Raw genomic sequence first — 15,347 nt, 5'->3', positions numbered from 1 at the left:
GTATGTATTCAGCTAGAATGTTAGTCATAATGTCCCTTATATTTTCCCCATCTGCTTCTATTACATTTTGAAATCTAAGATAAAAGGACATTCTTTCAAACTCTGCTTTCATTTGTTGGATGTCAAGTTCTTTGTTCCCCTTCTGTAAGGCCTCTACCCCCCCCCTCGCCTCCGCCACCCCACCCTCCACAAGGTCCAGTCTCTGTGAGTTCTTAAAGATTTGGGCTTGATTCTGTTTAATTTCATCTTTCATTTCCCTTAACTGTTTCTTAATTTCCTCCTGGCCTTGTAAAATTTGTTGAAGCATTTGTTGGAAGTCTATCTCTGTAGTCTTGGGTTGCATCAATTCTGATATCTTTGACTGTGTAGCTGGACTAGACGTTGCAGACGTTGGAGCAGAAGTAGCAAAGCCAGGCTTTCCAGGAGGTGGTCTTTTTGGAGACATGGTTTATGAAGCAAGGAGATCAGTCAAAGTAGAGACTGGGCAGCTGGAGAGGTAGAGCAGGCAGGCGAATTCAGAAGGCAGAGGATCCAAACAGATGGGGATTTCTTTAGTCACTCTAGCAGTAGATGAAAGTTTTTTTTCTCCAAAGAGTTCAGAAAGTAGCAATCCACAAGAAATTCCTCTGGGTGACTCGGAGACAAAGACCGGAAGCCTGAATTTTAAAGGTGGAGTCAGGTTTCACAGTTCATGAAGACAACGGAAGTGTGCCATCTTGCCCTGCCAGCTTTGGGCTCAGAGGCATAGTAAAATTTTTAAAAGTTCAAAAAGTTCTCAGTTCATCCATTAGTTCTGGAGCTAGGTCGAATGAAAATCACTTTTATAGGGGTGAGGCATCATTAGTTGGCTCTCCCCCCTCCTCCTCTCTGGGGATGGAAGGAAAGTCTTTTCAAGCCGCTTGTCCGAGGGAGGGGGGGAAATCCCCCTCCCTCTAGCCGCACCTCTAGCAGGGATCCGAAAGTTTAACTTTTTAAAAGTGCTGAAAAGTTCATCAATTCAAAAGCGAAGGAATGCAGAAAGGAAGCCTCTCACCATACTGCCGCTGCTTCGTTCGGAAGTGTGTTCTCCGATCGGCATGGGGCGAGACGCGTGCGCACGCACGTCCTCCAAAACTGCTCCCCGATGCCTAGAACGAAGCGGAGGAGCCCCCGCCAGCCGCCGCCGACGCCAGGACCCTCCGCGAGCCGTTCCTTCGGCAAGACGCCCCTCCAAGGCGTCTTGTGCCCCCCCAGAAGCGGGGGAAGCCCACCGGGAGAGCTGGAGCAGGCAGCGATCTGCCTGTCGCCGTAGCCGCCGGAACCGGAAGTCCATTCTGGTGGTATTTTTGAGCTTCTGTTACTGCGCTCCTGAAGGTGAATTGTTTTCTGTGGCTCATTCTTCCTTCTCAACTGCCCATGTTTCTCAGTCTGAAAACGGTTTATGAGATTACTTTCATCCTGACATTTTCCCTTGGGGTTCAAAAGGAAGCCAGGAAGCCAAGGTGAATGCAAACTGATGGACAATGATTGCACAACGGAGAGGTCATTCACATATACATCAATTTGACCTGCCTGTCAAAAGACAAGACTCTACTACTCCACCCAAGAACCTATCGCCAGAGCTGCTCTGAAAGCAAATTCATCAGACCCAAAATGAAAACTAACATAACAGAGAATATCAAGGAGTAGCAGAGTTGGAAGGTACCTTAGAGGTCATCTAGTCCAACCCCCTGTCAGGCAGGAAATCCTATACCATTTCAGACAAATGGCTGTCCAGTCTCCTCTTGAGAGCCTCCAGTCATGGGGCACCCACCACTTCTGAAAACAAGGCATTCCACTGGTTGATCTTCTCACCATGAGGAAATTTCTCTTTAGTCACTAGTAAATAGCTGAGCAAGCTACTAGGAAGAGATGTGGGAGTTTCCAAGCAGTTTCCAAACACGGCCTCTCTGAGATGGGTTGGGTGCTACTGAGCCATTACTCCTCTCACGACTTTGACAAACAGCATTCCCGACAGAGCCCCAAGGGGGGAAGCAGGGCAGAGGGGGCCTCTTACGCTTCCACATTCAAAAAGCTGCTCCTTTTAGCAGGAGGTTGGCTGTGGGCCTCATACAAACACCTGCTGTGTTCCCACTCAGCATTATGTCAGAAAAATGCCACATCCATCAGCGCCTGCCAAGAAACTCCTTTGTTATTTCTGGCTAGGTTGCCCCCACCCAAAGTGCCCACAGAAGTGCCCTCACCCTGAGTAGAAGGAGCAAAGGGAGGAAAGGCAGAAAAGTCTGATACCATCTGAACTGGAACCATTCTTCTTTCTTGCCCCCCCCCACGCCCCCCCGGGCACTTTGGCCTTTTCTTTCTGCTTTGTTTTCTTTCTTCTATATTAATGGGTGTTAATTTTTAATGTTCTCTTTAAAACTTATAAAATATAAGTATATATAATAGACTTGTAAAATTTATATCCCAAAGGTGCTTTTCCAAAAACCAACTGGACTTCCTGGTTGTTGTTTTTGCTGTTTTTAAAAATGTTTAGCTTCTCATCCAAGTAGCTTCTTCAATTTTTTAGAAGCGTTTTCAGAAAGAAAGAAAAACCCTAAGAAATTCCAGTTGCCTTTGGAAAAAGCTCCTTCGGGACAGCCATGACCTGGATCGCTGAGCAGCACCACAGACAAATCAAATCTATTTCTTTTTTAAGTGGGAGAAGGAAGGAAGAAGGATGAGAGGGCAAACACACAGAGACCGAAAGATAAGATGCAGCAGAGATCATAACCAGCAGAAGTCGGTGACCGGCTTCGTACAGCTCAAGTTGGGTTTACAAATCACAGTTTCTATAGACATATAACACAGAAACTCACCCCCCCCCCCAAATCAAACCATCAGGCTGCTGGAGTGGTTAAGGTTAGGGAGCACGAGTGGGGGATCTGAGTCGAAATCTACTCTCAGCTATAGTGGGATTACTATTGCTGAATTACTTGGGGCCAGTCAAGTGAATTCTGGGGAATAAAATGAATGCAGATCCTATAGAAGCTGACCAAGCTGAGCCTGAGTGTGGGGTCAAAGCATCATCAGTCATGAGTCCCTGTGTGCCCACAAGAGACCCAAACGCAGCCCATCGTGAATTCCTTTCGATTCTTCATTCCTGCTCATTTCCCTTGCAAGTTAATAGTTCAGATTCTTCTACAGCAGAATTGTCTAACCTTTCCAGCTTTGTCAACTGGTTAGGGGTGGGGGTGGGGAGGAAGAGGGGATGGTTCTGTGTGAGTGGCTGGCAAAAGCACACACGCCTACATTTGCTTGAGCAGGGGGTTGGACTAGATGACCTCCAGGTACCTTCCAGCCCTGGATTGCTGTGCTCTTTCAAGGTATCCTCTGAAGCTGCATCAAGTGCCAGGTTTGTGGTCCTCCCTCTCCTTTTCCCCTCCTCCTTCCTTCCTTTCTTTGCACCCACCACCTGTTTTTGACCTAGCAGGCCTCAGGGAAGCCTCCTGGGAGCAAAAATGGACCCCAAATGCTTTTTAAAAAGCAAAGAAAAAGTTCCTACCGTTGTGCAGCACAGCTGGTCGTCAGAACTTTTTTTTTACTTTGTTAAGCATTTTTTTACTAGCAGTTCGGACGAACGGTAGCATTTTTTACTACCAGTTTGGATGAACCAGCGTGAACTGGTAGCATTTCACCCCTGCTTGGAGCTCTTCTAGTCCAACCCCTCGCTTGAGCAGGAGACTCTATTCCATTCCAGACAAGAGGTTCTCCAGGCTCCTCTTGAAAGCCTCCAGTGATGCAGAGGACAATCTAATCAGCTGATCTTCCTCTCCCTCTCTCTCTCTCCCTCTCCCTCTCCCTCTCCCTCTCCCTCTCCCTCTCCCTCTCTCTCACTCACTCACTCACACACCACCCAACAACTGCCTTTCGGAAAGCAAGCCATCTCCCCTCCTACATTCTGGATGCCTGGGTCTTCAACATAAGAAGACAACCTCTGCTTTCGGCATCCCTCTTTTCAGTGGGGGTACCACCTATGCTCCCTGTCCCAGCTGCATTCCCTCACTTTAAGTTTTCTTTTTAATTTTTAGAGGTGTCGCTTATGAATGAAGCTGCATCCCCCTCCCTGCTTTCCCCTCCCCTGCCATCCACTCATTAACAAAAGAAGGTTTTGCAGACAGAAGCCCGAAGGCTCCAGCTCAACGAGCAAATGACAGATGAGAAATGGCCAGGGACGTTTGCTGGGGGCGATGGATTAATCCTATGGAACGGTTCCTGGAGGGGAACTGTAGCTTTTCCTTAATGATTTCGCGGGAGGACGAGGCTTCGGGCCAAACAGTGCTGTGCTAACCCCTTGTTTCAAGGACCAGAAGTCTGGCTTTCCACCCAGACGGCATCTTGTAGAGTAAATTTAGATGGCCAGAAGAGAAAAATGATTGCTAATGGGCGGGAAAACAAGAGACTCACCTGCTGATGCCAAGGGGAGATTTCTCTGCCCGCAAACAGCTACCTACCCAAATGGAGGCTGATCTTTGAAATATAAATTAATCACCCACCATTCGCTCAGCACCATCATAACTTCAAACAGTTGCTGACCAAACAGACACAGGTCAAGAACTGCTGGTGTAATCCATGCCTACAAACACTTTCTCTATTGTGGGTGTTGACTGTCATTTGTCCTTCCGTTCCAATTCTATTTTATGGTAGTAGCTCACGCTTAGCAATGAAAATCCCAGAGTCACGTTTTGGAAAGAAATAGCTTAAACTACAAGGATCCATCTCCAACAGTCCCAGAAGGTCTCCCTGCTTTGCTGCTCCTCCCAGCCCTGAATCCAACCCCCCCCCCTCCTACACGGACCTACCTGTGATCCTGTGCAGTGTACTTGAGCAGTTCTGCCAGCTGCAGAGGATACTTGCAGATCTTCTGGACAGGGGTCAACAGGAAGCCATCTATGGCGATGTCAATCATCTGTTGCAAGAGACGGCAAGCTTCGAAGAAGTGCTGGTATCTGCCGTCCTTCATTAGTTTGGAAAGCTCCATGCACGCGTCCAAGTGGTTATTACAGTACTCAGAGTAGATCCAGAATCCGTCTTGCTACAGAGAGAGAAACAGACAGGGAGCGTGAGATGTATCATAAAGAAGTAGCTACAGGGCAGATTGCAATCACAACGAACAGGTTGACAAAAAATTGCAACTGGAAAAGGGACTATGATGTCCAACCCCATTCCTAGTGCGGGAATCTAAATTAAAAGCATTCCTGACAGACAGCTCTCAAGGCTCTGCTTGAACGTCTCTGTGGATGAAAACCTGAATCCTTGTGGAGTCTTTGGTCCCATTGTCAAGCTTCTTCTCTTGTTGTGGTGATTTTCCTAACATTCAACCAGACACAGAATAGCAGAGTTGGAAGGTACCTTGGAGGTCTTCTAGTCCAACCTCCTGCTTATGCCAAAGACCCCATATCATTCTGGACAACCTCTTCTTAAAAGCCTGAACATATGCCAGATCCCACACTCTTCCCTCCAAGGGCCTCGCCTCTAGTTCAGCTACATTCAGTTCAGGCTAAGTCTGAAAGTGTGGGACCCACAACTGAACACCGTTAATCAACTGTCATCAAGAGATTCTCCAACATGGTTGTCCTGAGGTGCTGTTCCACAAGGCAATTGTCTTTCTTGGTTTTTTTCTTTTTCTTTTTGAAAGCATTTCACTTCTCACCCAGGAAGTTCTTCAGTTCTAACAGATAGTGGGGAATGGAAGGGTTTCTATTCTTTGCAGTCATCTGGTGGTTAGCACTGAGAGTTGGACTGTAAGAGGCCATTTTCAACCAGAATAAGAGAGTTGGAAGGAGGCCTTCTAGTCCAAGCCCCTGCTCAAGCAGGAGATCCTATACAATTTCAGACAAACGGCTCCACAACCTCTTCTTGAAAGCCTCCAGCGATGGGACATCCACAACTTCTGGAGACAAGTCGTTCCTCTGGTTGATTGTTCTGTCAGGGAATTTCATCCATTGCTTCTTGTCCTGCCTTCAGGTGCTCTGGAGAATAGGCGGACTTTCTCTTCTTTGCCCTTATCTGTATAAACTCTGAATTCAGGGGACTCTAAGGATAGCAGGCCATAAAATGTTGTATCTATGGAGCAAATTGTATGCAAACTCTGTGGAATTCTCCTGGAATCCAATATAGAAGTATAAATTTTGCTCCAGGAGTACTAACCTTCACTTGTCTGAATGTCCAACTAGAGATAGAGGGCTGGTGACAGGTGAATTTAAATATCCATAAAAAAAAAGAAAACCTATCAAAATACCCTGTGAATTGGCTAGCTCTGCTCAATATCAGATGCTCAGATAAACCAGGGAACCAGAAAACATGACTGGAGAATAAGTGCAGAGACTCCTTTGTTGTTGGTCAGCCAGCAAAACCAAACAAATAAACAAAAAGCCCAAGAAAGATAAAGTTGCCATCCTGGAAAAGAAAAGTGTCCATATAGGACAAGTAAACTATCTGCCCTGCCTGATTTGGCCAAAACTGCACTGACAGGCAGAGAGGCTCCTTTTTCCAGGGAGAGAGAGAGAACAAGGGCTCTCAGCGTCCTTTTGGCTGATCCTTGGCATGGTGACAGGCTGAGCAACAGGTGCTGCAGCAGCCAATGAGATTCTTCTGCCGTGGCAGATTTAGGAGCATCTTCAAACCTGAACTTTCAGTTCAGCTGGATAGCAGCTTTATTGTGGAGCAGCCCACCATCCACGGAGCCTTCAAACGGGCTGATAACAACTGAAGACAACTTTGAGCGATGGAAAAATCTGCAGGATGAAGATCACACTGAGGCAAAAATGCCAGGAGAACCATCCCATTTCTCCAGAACAGATAGTCCTTGACTTATAACCCTTTGTTTAATGACCATTCAACTGAAGAAAATGGCTTGAGACAGACAGACAGACAAATGATAGATGATAGAGATAGATGATAGAAGAAGATAGATAGATAGATAGATAGATAGATAGATAGATAGATAGATAGATGATAGATAGATAGATAGATAGATAGATAGATAGATAGATAGATAGATAGATAGATAGATAGATAGATAGATAACCTTTATTGTCATCTTTTACTGTGGGCACACTGGCACACATTAAAAATGAAATTCTGTTGCCTGCTCTCAAAAGTGTACACATACATAACACACATATACACATGCTATATACGTACATAAATATATGCCTGCACCCATACATACACGTATATACCTATATTAATCACTTATATCGATCGCTGTCCATTTTGAGTATGTAGAGGAAAGAGGAAACTTGTGAGTTCACAAGGTTGATGCTAAATGGAACAAAACTCTGGCTGACTCTAGATGTCCTGCCTGGGATACCCCAAAGCCCCCTCCCAGAAGGCAAGAGGGAAAACAGGTGGGGAGAGGATGTGCAGCACCCCAGACATCCTGTGGGCCCTGATCAAGCATCGCTTACATGCCATGTGCTGGAAAGACTTCATGACCAAACTCTGCAATTACAACCTTTGCAGTCAAAAAATCAAAATTCAATCACTTGGCAAGTGGTATCTATATATATATAAGGTTAGGGTGAGTCCTTCACTTACAACAGTTCATTTAGTGACAGTTCAAAGTTACAAATGGCACAGAAAAAAGTGACTTATGATCATTTTTCACACTTATGACCATTGCAGCATCCCATCATCATGGGACCGAAATGCAAATGCTTGGCAATAGACTCATATTTATGACGGTTGCAGTGTCCCAGAGTCACGTGATCCCTTTCTGCAACCTTCTGACAAGCAAAGTCAATGGGGAAGCCAGATTCACTTAACAACTGTAGCAAGTAAAGGTCGTAAAATGGGGTAAACTCACTTAACAACTGTTTCACAGCAACAGAAATTTTGGGCTCAATTGTGGTCATACGTTGAGGACTATCTGTATTTCTAATGTGATTGCCATTTCCAACCTTCCCAGTTGGTTTCTGATGAGCAAAGTCTAAGAGGGAAGCTGGACCATGTGGTTCAATTAACAATTGCCATGAGTTGCTTAATGACTGCCAAAAAAAAGATCATAAAATTGGACAGGAGTCACTTAACAGCCGCCTCGCTTGGCAATGGGAATTTCGGTCTCAATTGGGATCGTCAGTTGAGGATTCTTAGGACCTGGGGTTGCATTGCCAACTGTGCTGGCTCACTTTCCAGTCTTCATCCCAGCTAGTCACTGCTCCTGCTGCAGCAAAGAGGAGCAGACAGTTGGCAATCTCCCCCATGCCAGCAATTACAAGTGCAGGAGGTTAGACGTCGGTCGGAATCTTTCATGGGAGTATAAACCTCACCACACGCAAGAGCTCTGGGAAACTCGAGGAAAGAAAGGGACGCATGCAAGAGAAGTCAAATTGCAGAAGCCTCGTCTTTTTTGGATTCCCCTCTGCACATGCCCAAAGGCCTGCTGGCTTGCAAGATCAGCATGTCGAAGCCTGCTTGTCAGGCTCCCAAAGCTAAGGCAGAGACGGAGAGTTACTTCTGAGCAGTTTCACTGTTCCTCACTTTCAGACCGAAATCTTGCCAGACTAAAGCTTGGCGCTCTCTGAGCTGCCACGTTTCATTATCCAAACTAAGGGACCTCTCAGGGCAAGTCACATGACGTTGCCTGGTTTGGGCAATGAAAGGTCTGTAAGGAGAAAATAGCCAGGCTCAGAGAGCATCAAGGAGGATCCGGGCCAGCTCAGCGTGGTCAAGAGTTACACTAATATCAAAAAGAGTGGAATAGAATCATTAAAGAAAGGATGAAAAGGAGGAATAAAGTGAAATGTGGATGCCGAAAATGTATTTTTTAAAAAATATTTTAGATAATTCAATTGAATTGTCCCGTGGGGAGTTGGCCACGCTGAGGTTGTCTCAAAAAGTGCCCCATGGTGAATTGGCCGCAGCGAGTTGGGCGCAGAAAGCCAAGGGCCTATTATGTCAACCCTTAGCTACAAATGTGCTCCATGCTCCTTTATGGGTAAAACAACTTGCATCACTAAAGATATATAGGTAGCCACAATTGAGCCCAACATTTCTGTTGCTAAGCGAGATAGTTAAGTAAATTTTCCCCATTTTATGATTTTTCTTGCCATAGTTATTAAGTGAATCATTGCAGTCGTTCAGCTAGTAACATGGTTGTTAAGTAAATATGGCTTCCCCATTGACTTTGCTTGTCAGAAGGTTGTAAAAGGGGAATTGCATCATCCCGAGACACTGCAACCGTCATAAATATGAGTCAGTTGCCAAGCATCTGAACTTTGATCATGTGACCATGGGGATGCTACAATAGTCACAAGTGTGAAAACTGGTTATAAGTCACTTTTTTCAGTGCCACTGTAACTTTGAACGGTCACTACACAAATTGTTGTAAGTCGAGGACTACCTGTACCCTGAGAACTCCTTGGGAGGAGCCATCTTGATTCTCTTCCTCGCGTCCAAATATCTAAACTTCACTGTCTCTTGGTCCTCTGGAAGGCAACCCCTCTTGGGAATCCAGATACATTCCACTCCATTGCTCCTGTTAATTCAGAATCTGATTCCTTGGAGAGGCCCATAAATGGACCATTCCTTTAACAGTCTCGTTTCTCCCATCAAAAAGCAATGCAAATCTCCCCGATCTCATTGGCAAACACAATTTCTTCATAGCAAGAGCACTTAGACTTATATACCGCTTCACAATGCTTTACAGCCTCTCTAAGCAGTTTTACAGAGTCAGCATATGGCTCCCAACAATCTGGCTTCTCATTTTGCTGACCTTGGAAGAATGGAAGGTGGAGTCAACCTTGAGCCTGTCAGGATCGAACTGCCACAATGCTGCAGCCGGCAGTCAGCAGAAGTAGCCTGCAGTACTGCGTTCAAACCACTGCACCACATGGCTCCTTTACCTTCCTCTTTTGGAAACAGATAGCTGAAGTTAAACTAGGTGGCAAGAACCATCCTTGGGGCAAAACTGTGAGAACCCCAGATGGATTGTGGCAATAATGATTTATTTCCTTTCTTTTTTTTTCAGAGCCTTTTCATAACTCGTTGCTCTAAGGACAATTTATGAATGAAAGCGAGCAAAGAATGTGAATTGGGAATGTTAAGGCATTATGTCACAAGATGCTGAGAAGGGTTTTACCAGCATCCTGCAGAGGAGTGATCAGCAATAGCAATGCTGCATTTCGCTAACATTCTCCAAAGACTTCCTGGTATGAAAGGGAGCCTGGTTGAGTTGACACCAAAAGCAACTCGGTTACGCTTCAAAGGTTCCAGCGCCCTGGATAAGTGGCGTTTTCTTACATAAGCACCAACTTAGAGCTGCTTCCTCCCCAAAGGAGAAGCTGCAAAAGCTACGTTGCATGATTTTCTTGACATTCTGGATATAAAATGGTATTTATGTAACCGGCAAGAGCAAAGAGTCTGCGAGAGCCATTTCAGTCAGCAAAAACATCCTGTTCCTCATGCGTGGGTTATATTTTTGTTTTCTTTCATGCTTTTTAGTCCATCTTACCTCTAGGTCACTGCCTGAATCAATCCCTGCAGTTTTCAGAAGTGGTTTGGGTAGCCTTCTTGGGCTGTGAGAGAAGAACTGACCCAATGTCACCCCGTGTCGGGCCTTCAAGCAGGTCCAAGCCAGAGAAACAAAATCGTCAATAAAAATGCAGGACTACTTTTTCAACTGCAGCCCCTTTAAGACTTCAACTTCCAGAGGTAGTTTAGCTACCCAGCCCTTCAACTGCAACATTAAGCCTGATACAACAAAGATGATGAGGGGTCTGGAGGCTAACATGTACAAAAACAGTTTCAGGATTTGGGTATGTCAAGCCTAATGAAAAGAAGGACTAAGGCTGAGCTGATAGCAGTGTTTTAATATTTGATGGGTTGCCACAAAGAAGGCGAGGTCAACCTATTTCCCAAAGCACCAGAAGGCAGAACAAGAATTAATGGATGGAAATTAATCAAGGAGAGAAGCAACATTTTTTGACAGTGAGCACAATTAACCGGTGGAAGGGCTTCCCTCCAGAGGTTCTGGGTGCTCCATCACTGGAGGCTTTTAAGACTGGAGAGCCGCTGCTTGTCTGGAATAGTAGAGGGCCTCCTGTTTAAGCAGGAGTTTGGACTAGAAGACACCCAAGGTCCCTTCTAACTCTGTTGATTCTGTTATTTGGGTCTTGTGCCTTGTTTCCCAACCTTGGCAACTTTTAAGATGTCTGGACTTCAGCTCCCAGAATTCCCCAGCCAAGGTGCCTGAGCTACATGGAGGTTTGAAAAAAGCAGAATGAAGCATTTATAGCAACACTTACAAATGCTTATTGGGTGGAAGACAATTCAATTCATCCACATAGACAACAAGTAAATTGACGTAAAGACTTAAATAATGACCCAGAGTGAGTGTCAATCCCTACCCCTGCTGGTTAAAATATCTTTCGTTAGTTGCACTAATTTACCACAACACATTTTTAGGCAGGATCTCTACACTGTAATTTCCACTAGGTGGATCATCTTAAAATAGGAGGATGAAAAGAAAAAGAAAAAAGGACCATAGGAACTGCTGATATCTTCTGTAAGTGGAGAATACTTTGGTGCACTGCAGAAGCAGCTTCCTAGCAAGTAATCAGAAAACAGGATCTTCAGATTTTAGGAATGAACGGATGATGTTATTCTTCATTAGCTCACTTTCTGTGGTCAGCATCATTGTTCACATCCCGCATCCGTCGTTTGCAAACAAAAACTCATGTCTTAAGGAAATTATATCTGGTGTTTGACAACGCAGCCCCACATCCACTGTGGAGCTTCAGGGAAAGCTTATTGTGAACATTCATTCAGCAAATTATGGTTAAGGAAACCACAATGAGCACGATACAAGAATCTAGTCAACGCTGTTTAGAAATTGCTTCCTATGGAACATGAAAAACATGCCTAGCAACCCAACTCTGCAAAGATAATCAAGCTACACTGAATATGCCTCCCATTCAGTGTCTTCCTCTCTGAAAAACTTACATGCTCTAGAAAACACGGTCCTATTTCACTGAGATGAGGGTCTTCATTGTTGTACTGCTTCTCCAAGTCCCTTACAAAGCCCATCTGAAACCTATAGATGTCTTCAATGTTGCCAAATATGATCTTCAGCTGCTCATCACTGAACATGTCTCTTCTCTTCCGACACTGCTTTAAATAACCCTGGAGGAAAATACAAAAAGAGACCAAGTTTACAAGTCAAGGATCCCATCACAAACAAGCTGTCTATTCCCCTAACCCCCTACAGCTGGACACGATAAAAATATTACCCCAAGATTAGTACTGAAGTAGAATTCACTCCTCAGTGTAATCAATATTTTGACCCCTACAAGATGGCTTGATAAAGAATCGGGGTCAATCCTTTGGCATAGTTAGGAGCCCCCATGAACCACACTCTGGTTCACAGACTTTGTTTGCAAGTCGGTCAAAAATCCAGTGGTTCCAGCTGCAGAACAAACCGAGCTTTGTTAGACTCAGATCCTGGAAGGGGGCTTGTGTGTGCACAGCAAGATTTAGCAAAATGCCCCTTCGGTGCTCGATGGATGGATGGATGGATGGGAGGGAGAGAGGGGAAGAGAAGGATTCTCTCTCTCTCTCTCTCTCTCTCTCTCTCTCTCACACACACACACACACACACACAATCTCAGCTGACCTGTGTGATTGCAGCCTCTCTACCTCTCTCTGCTGTCCCTGGGTTTACGTTCAGCTCAAGCCCAACTCCATCTACCAGTCTTTGCCACTGCAGGGCAGGTGGCTTTGGGTGCTCCACTCCACTCTCTCTCAGTGGTGGTCTCCAGTGTGGAACCTTTTAAACCAACAAACTATTGATTCAACCTTCTTGACCCAACAGGCACTGAATCTTCTCTCTGGCACTGCTGAGGGTAAGGGGTTGCAACAAGTCAAAGAAAAGATTGGACTGCCTGTTGGGTCAAGAAGGTTGTATCAATAGTTTGCTGGTTTAAAAGTTCTCCTGGTGGCCAGAACCCGAGACCATCAGATACATTTTGCTGTTGCCTGTTTAATACCAATGTATATACAGGAGTACTTTTACCATCTCTTAATCTCCTCAAGGAAGAGATCTTTTGTTTTTGTTCTTTTGCTGGCAGATCAGACTCTTAAGGTCATCAGAAGAGTTGCTGCTAAGTTTCTGTCTGCAGTGATTGCCTTTAGCATAATGGATCCTAATCTTTGACGGATGACATTGTAACATTTTGTTTTCCCCTTTATATTCACTTCATTAATATTTTATTTCATATTATTTTAACTATATACTATTTTATCATATCTATTCAATTTATCTTTTTATCTTGCTAGTCCTTAACCATAACCGAATACCTATATTATGTATTTTATGTTTTCAAAAGGAGGGGAATGCAAACTGTATGTAATCCCCCAATACTGCCTATTATTTGAAAAAAATCAGCCAATTCCTGGACTTCTCCCAATAGAAAAACTGCTCTCTCAGCACCTGCTGGGAGCCAACCGAATGCTTAAGAAGCTTGGCAGAACCAACTCCTACGAGTTGCTAACCCTTCCTTTGAAGAGCCCTTGATCTTCTCTGACGTTTGAGATGTACATGCCTGGAAAACAGTAGAGACTATTTAAAAAGTTATTTGCTGCTGGATTCACAAAACAGACTTAAATGGATCAGTTAAAAAAGTAGTGGTGTGTTTGCACAAGTAGCTAAATTTGGTACATTGACACTTTCAGACAGTTCCTGACTTTGGATGTCTTCTAGTCCAGCCCCCTACTCAAGCTGGAGACCCTAGACCATTCCAGACTGTCCAAACTCTTGTTGAAAACCTCCAGTGATGAAGCACCCACAACTTCTGAAGGCAAGTTGTTCCACTGGTTAATTGTCAGGAAATTCCTCCTTAATTCCTAGGTTCCTTCTCTCCTTGACAAGGTTACATCTATTACTTCTTATCCTGCCTTCATGCGTTTTGGATAATAAGTTGACCCCCCCCCCCTCTTCCTTATGGCAGCCCCTTAGATATTGGACAACTGCTATCATGTTACAACTAGTCCTTCTCTTTGTTAGACTAGACATAGAGTCTCTTGGAGAATCCAAAGGTTTTGTTACAAGAGCTGAACAGAAATAATTTCCCATCCTTTCTGTGGGTTCAAGAGTAAAGGAAGATTGTCCACTCCATGTATCTACTTCTCCAGAACATCAGGGACTTCTCCAGGATGAGGAGTATTCAGCATTCTTTTTCAGTGTGGTGCTCTTCACTCTAGTTGTTGTTAGTGGCAGTGCCAAGAAATATGGATTTCGTTTTTGTACATCCCCCAATGCTTTCAACTAGCATCCTTCTGCTGTATTTAGAAGAGGTCAACTGCCCCTCCCTTCCTTCATATTGTGGAGAATATTTGGAGAAATGTGGCCAAAGATGACATCTATAAGTCAGAGTAAACATTCATAATCTTGATAACATTCTCTAGTTTAATTTTTGTTTGAAATAATACTCTTCTGGGGGAGAATTTCATAATGCATGTATAAAAGAAGCAGCAGCACACAAGCAAAGATATTTTTCATTACTGTTATTGGTATTGCCTTTTGATTCCTGATGTACAAATCATCCTGATTCCAGCATTTTTTTAAAAAAAAAATCTGAAATGGCTATTCTTTTCTATTTAAAATGGTTTTTCAATTTGGAACTCTGGAATTTTGTTGCTATCCAGGGCCAATCCAAATGACTGAACTGATTTCTTCTGACTACATGATTAATTAGAAGGTGCAATTGAATTTCCTTCAAACTAATCTCTGAATCAAATATCTAAGTATTCCTTTTGAAAGACTTGAACCCATAGGGTCTTTTTTTTCCCAAGGAGAAAAGGGAGATCTTTGAGAAGCTGTAAATGATGGCTCCATGCTAGCTCCATTTGGGAAACTAATTGTTGACTACTATCCCACGCTGAGAAGCAACTGGATCCATGGATCACATTAATTTCCTACAATGCTGCCAAGCAAATGTCTGAGCATTGTGGAAAGTTCAAGGGATGGCCTAGACATTTAATTGAAAGCACTGTCATCCCATCCGGAAAATTCAACCAGAAATCTCAAAGAGGCAAGAACAGGATTCAAGAACTCTTCTGTCAACTTGTATCTGCAATTGACCCAGTCCTTTAGAATACAACAATTTTCAGAATAATGTCTCTCTCCCCAGACAGCCCCATAATAGATTCATTTCTCTGAATTCAGACAAGATCTGAATAGGGAATTATGAATTCTAATTATAAAGCATTTCTAGTCAAGACTCAGTTTCCTGGAAATGACAATGTCATCTGATCCAGCTCTATTTATGTTCTGCAATTCTTCACATCTCTTTTTTTTCCCTTTTGCTGTGCTACTGTGTTCCTGAACTGGG

General features: G+C 44.1%; 1 protein-coding gene across 4 annotated transcripts in view; it reads right to left on the bottom strand.

Moving 5' to 3' along the window:
• Positions 1–15,347, bottom strand: part of ARHGEF9 (Cdc42 guanine nucleotide exchange factor 9) — a 292,276-nt gene that overhangs the window by 56,853 nt on the left and 220,076 nt on the right. For all 4 annotated transcript variants that reach the window (XM_081963940.1, XM_081963943.1, XM_081963942.1 and 1 more), the window contains 2 exons: positions 11,962–12,141; positions 4,818–5,050 (listed from right to left, as the gene is read on the bottom strand). In XM_081963940.1, coding sequence (XP_081820066.1) covers positions 4,818–5,050; positions 11,962–12,141 — 413 coding nt within the window. The remainder of the gene's footprint in view (positions 1–4,817; positions 5,051–11,961; positions 12,142–15,347) is intronic.

The sequence above is a fragment of the Natrix helvetica genome (assembly GCF_964273705.1).
Source record: "Natrix helvetica genome assembly, chromosome: 11".
Lineage (NCBI taxonomy): Eukaryota > Metazoa > Chordata > Lepidosauria > Squamata > Natricidae > Natrix > Natrix helvetica.
The sequence above is the reverse complement of the archived record's forward strand: the minus strand, read 5'-3'. Positions and strand labels throughout refer to the sequence as shown.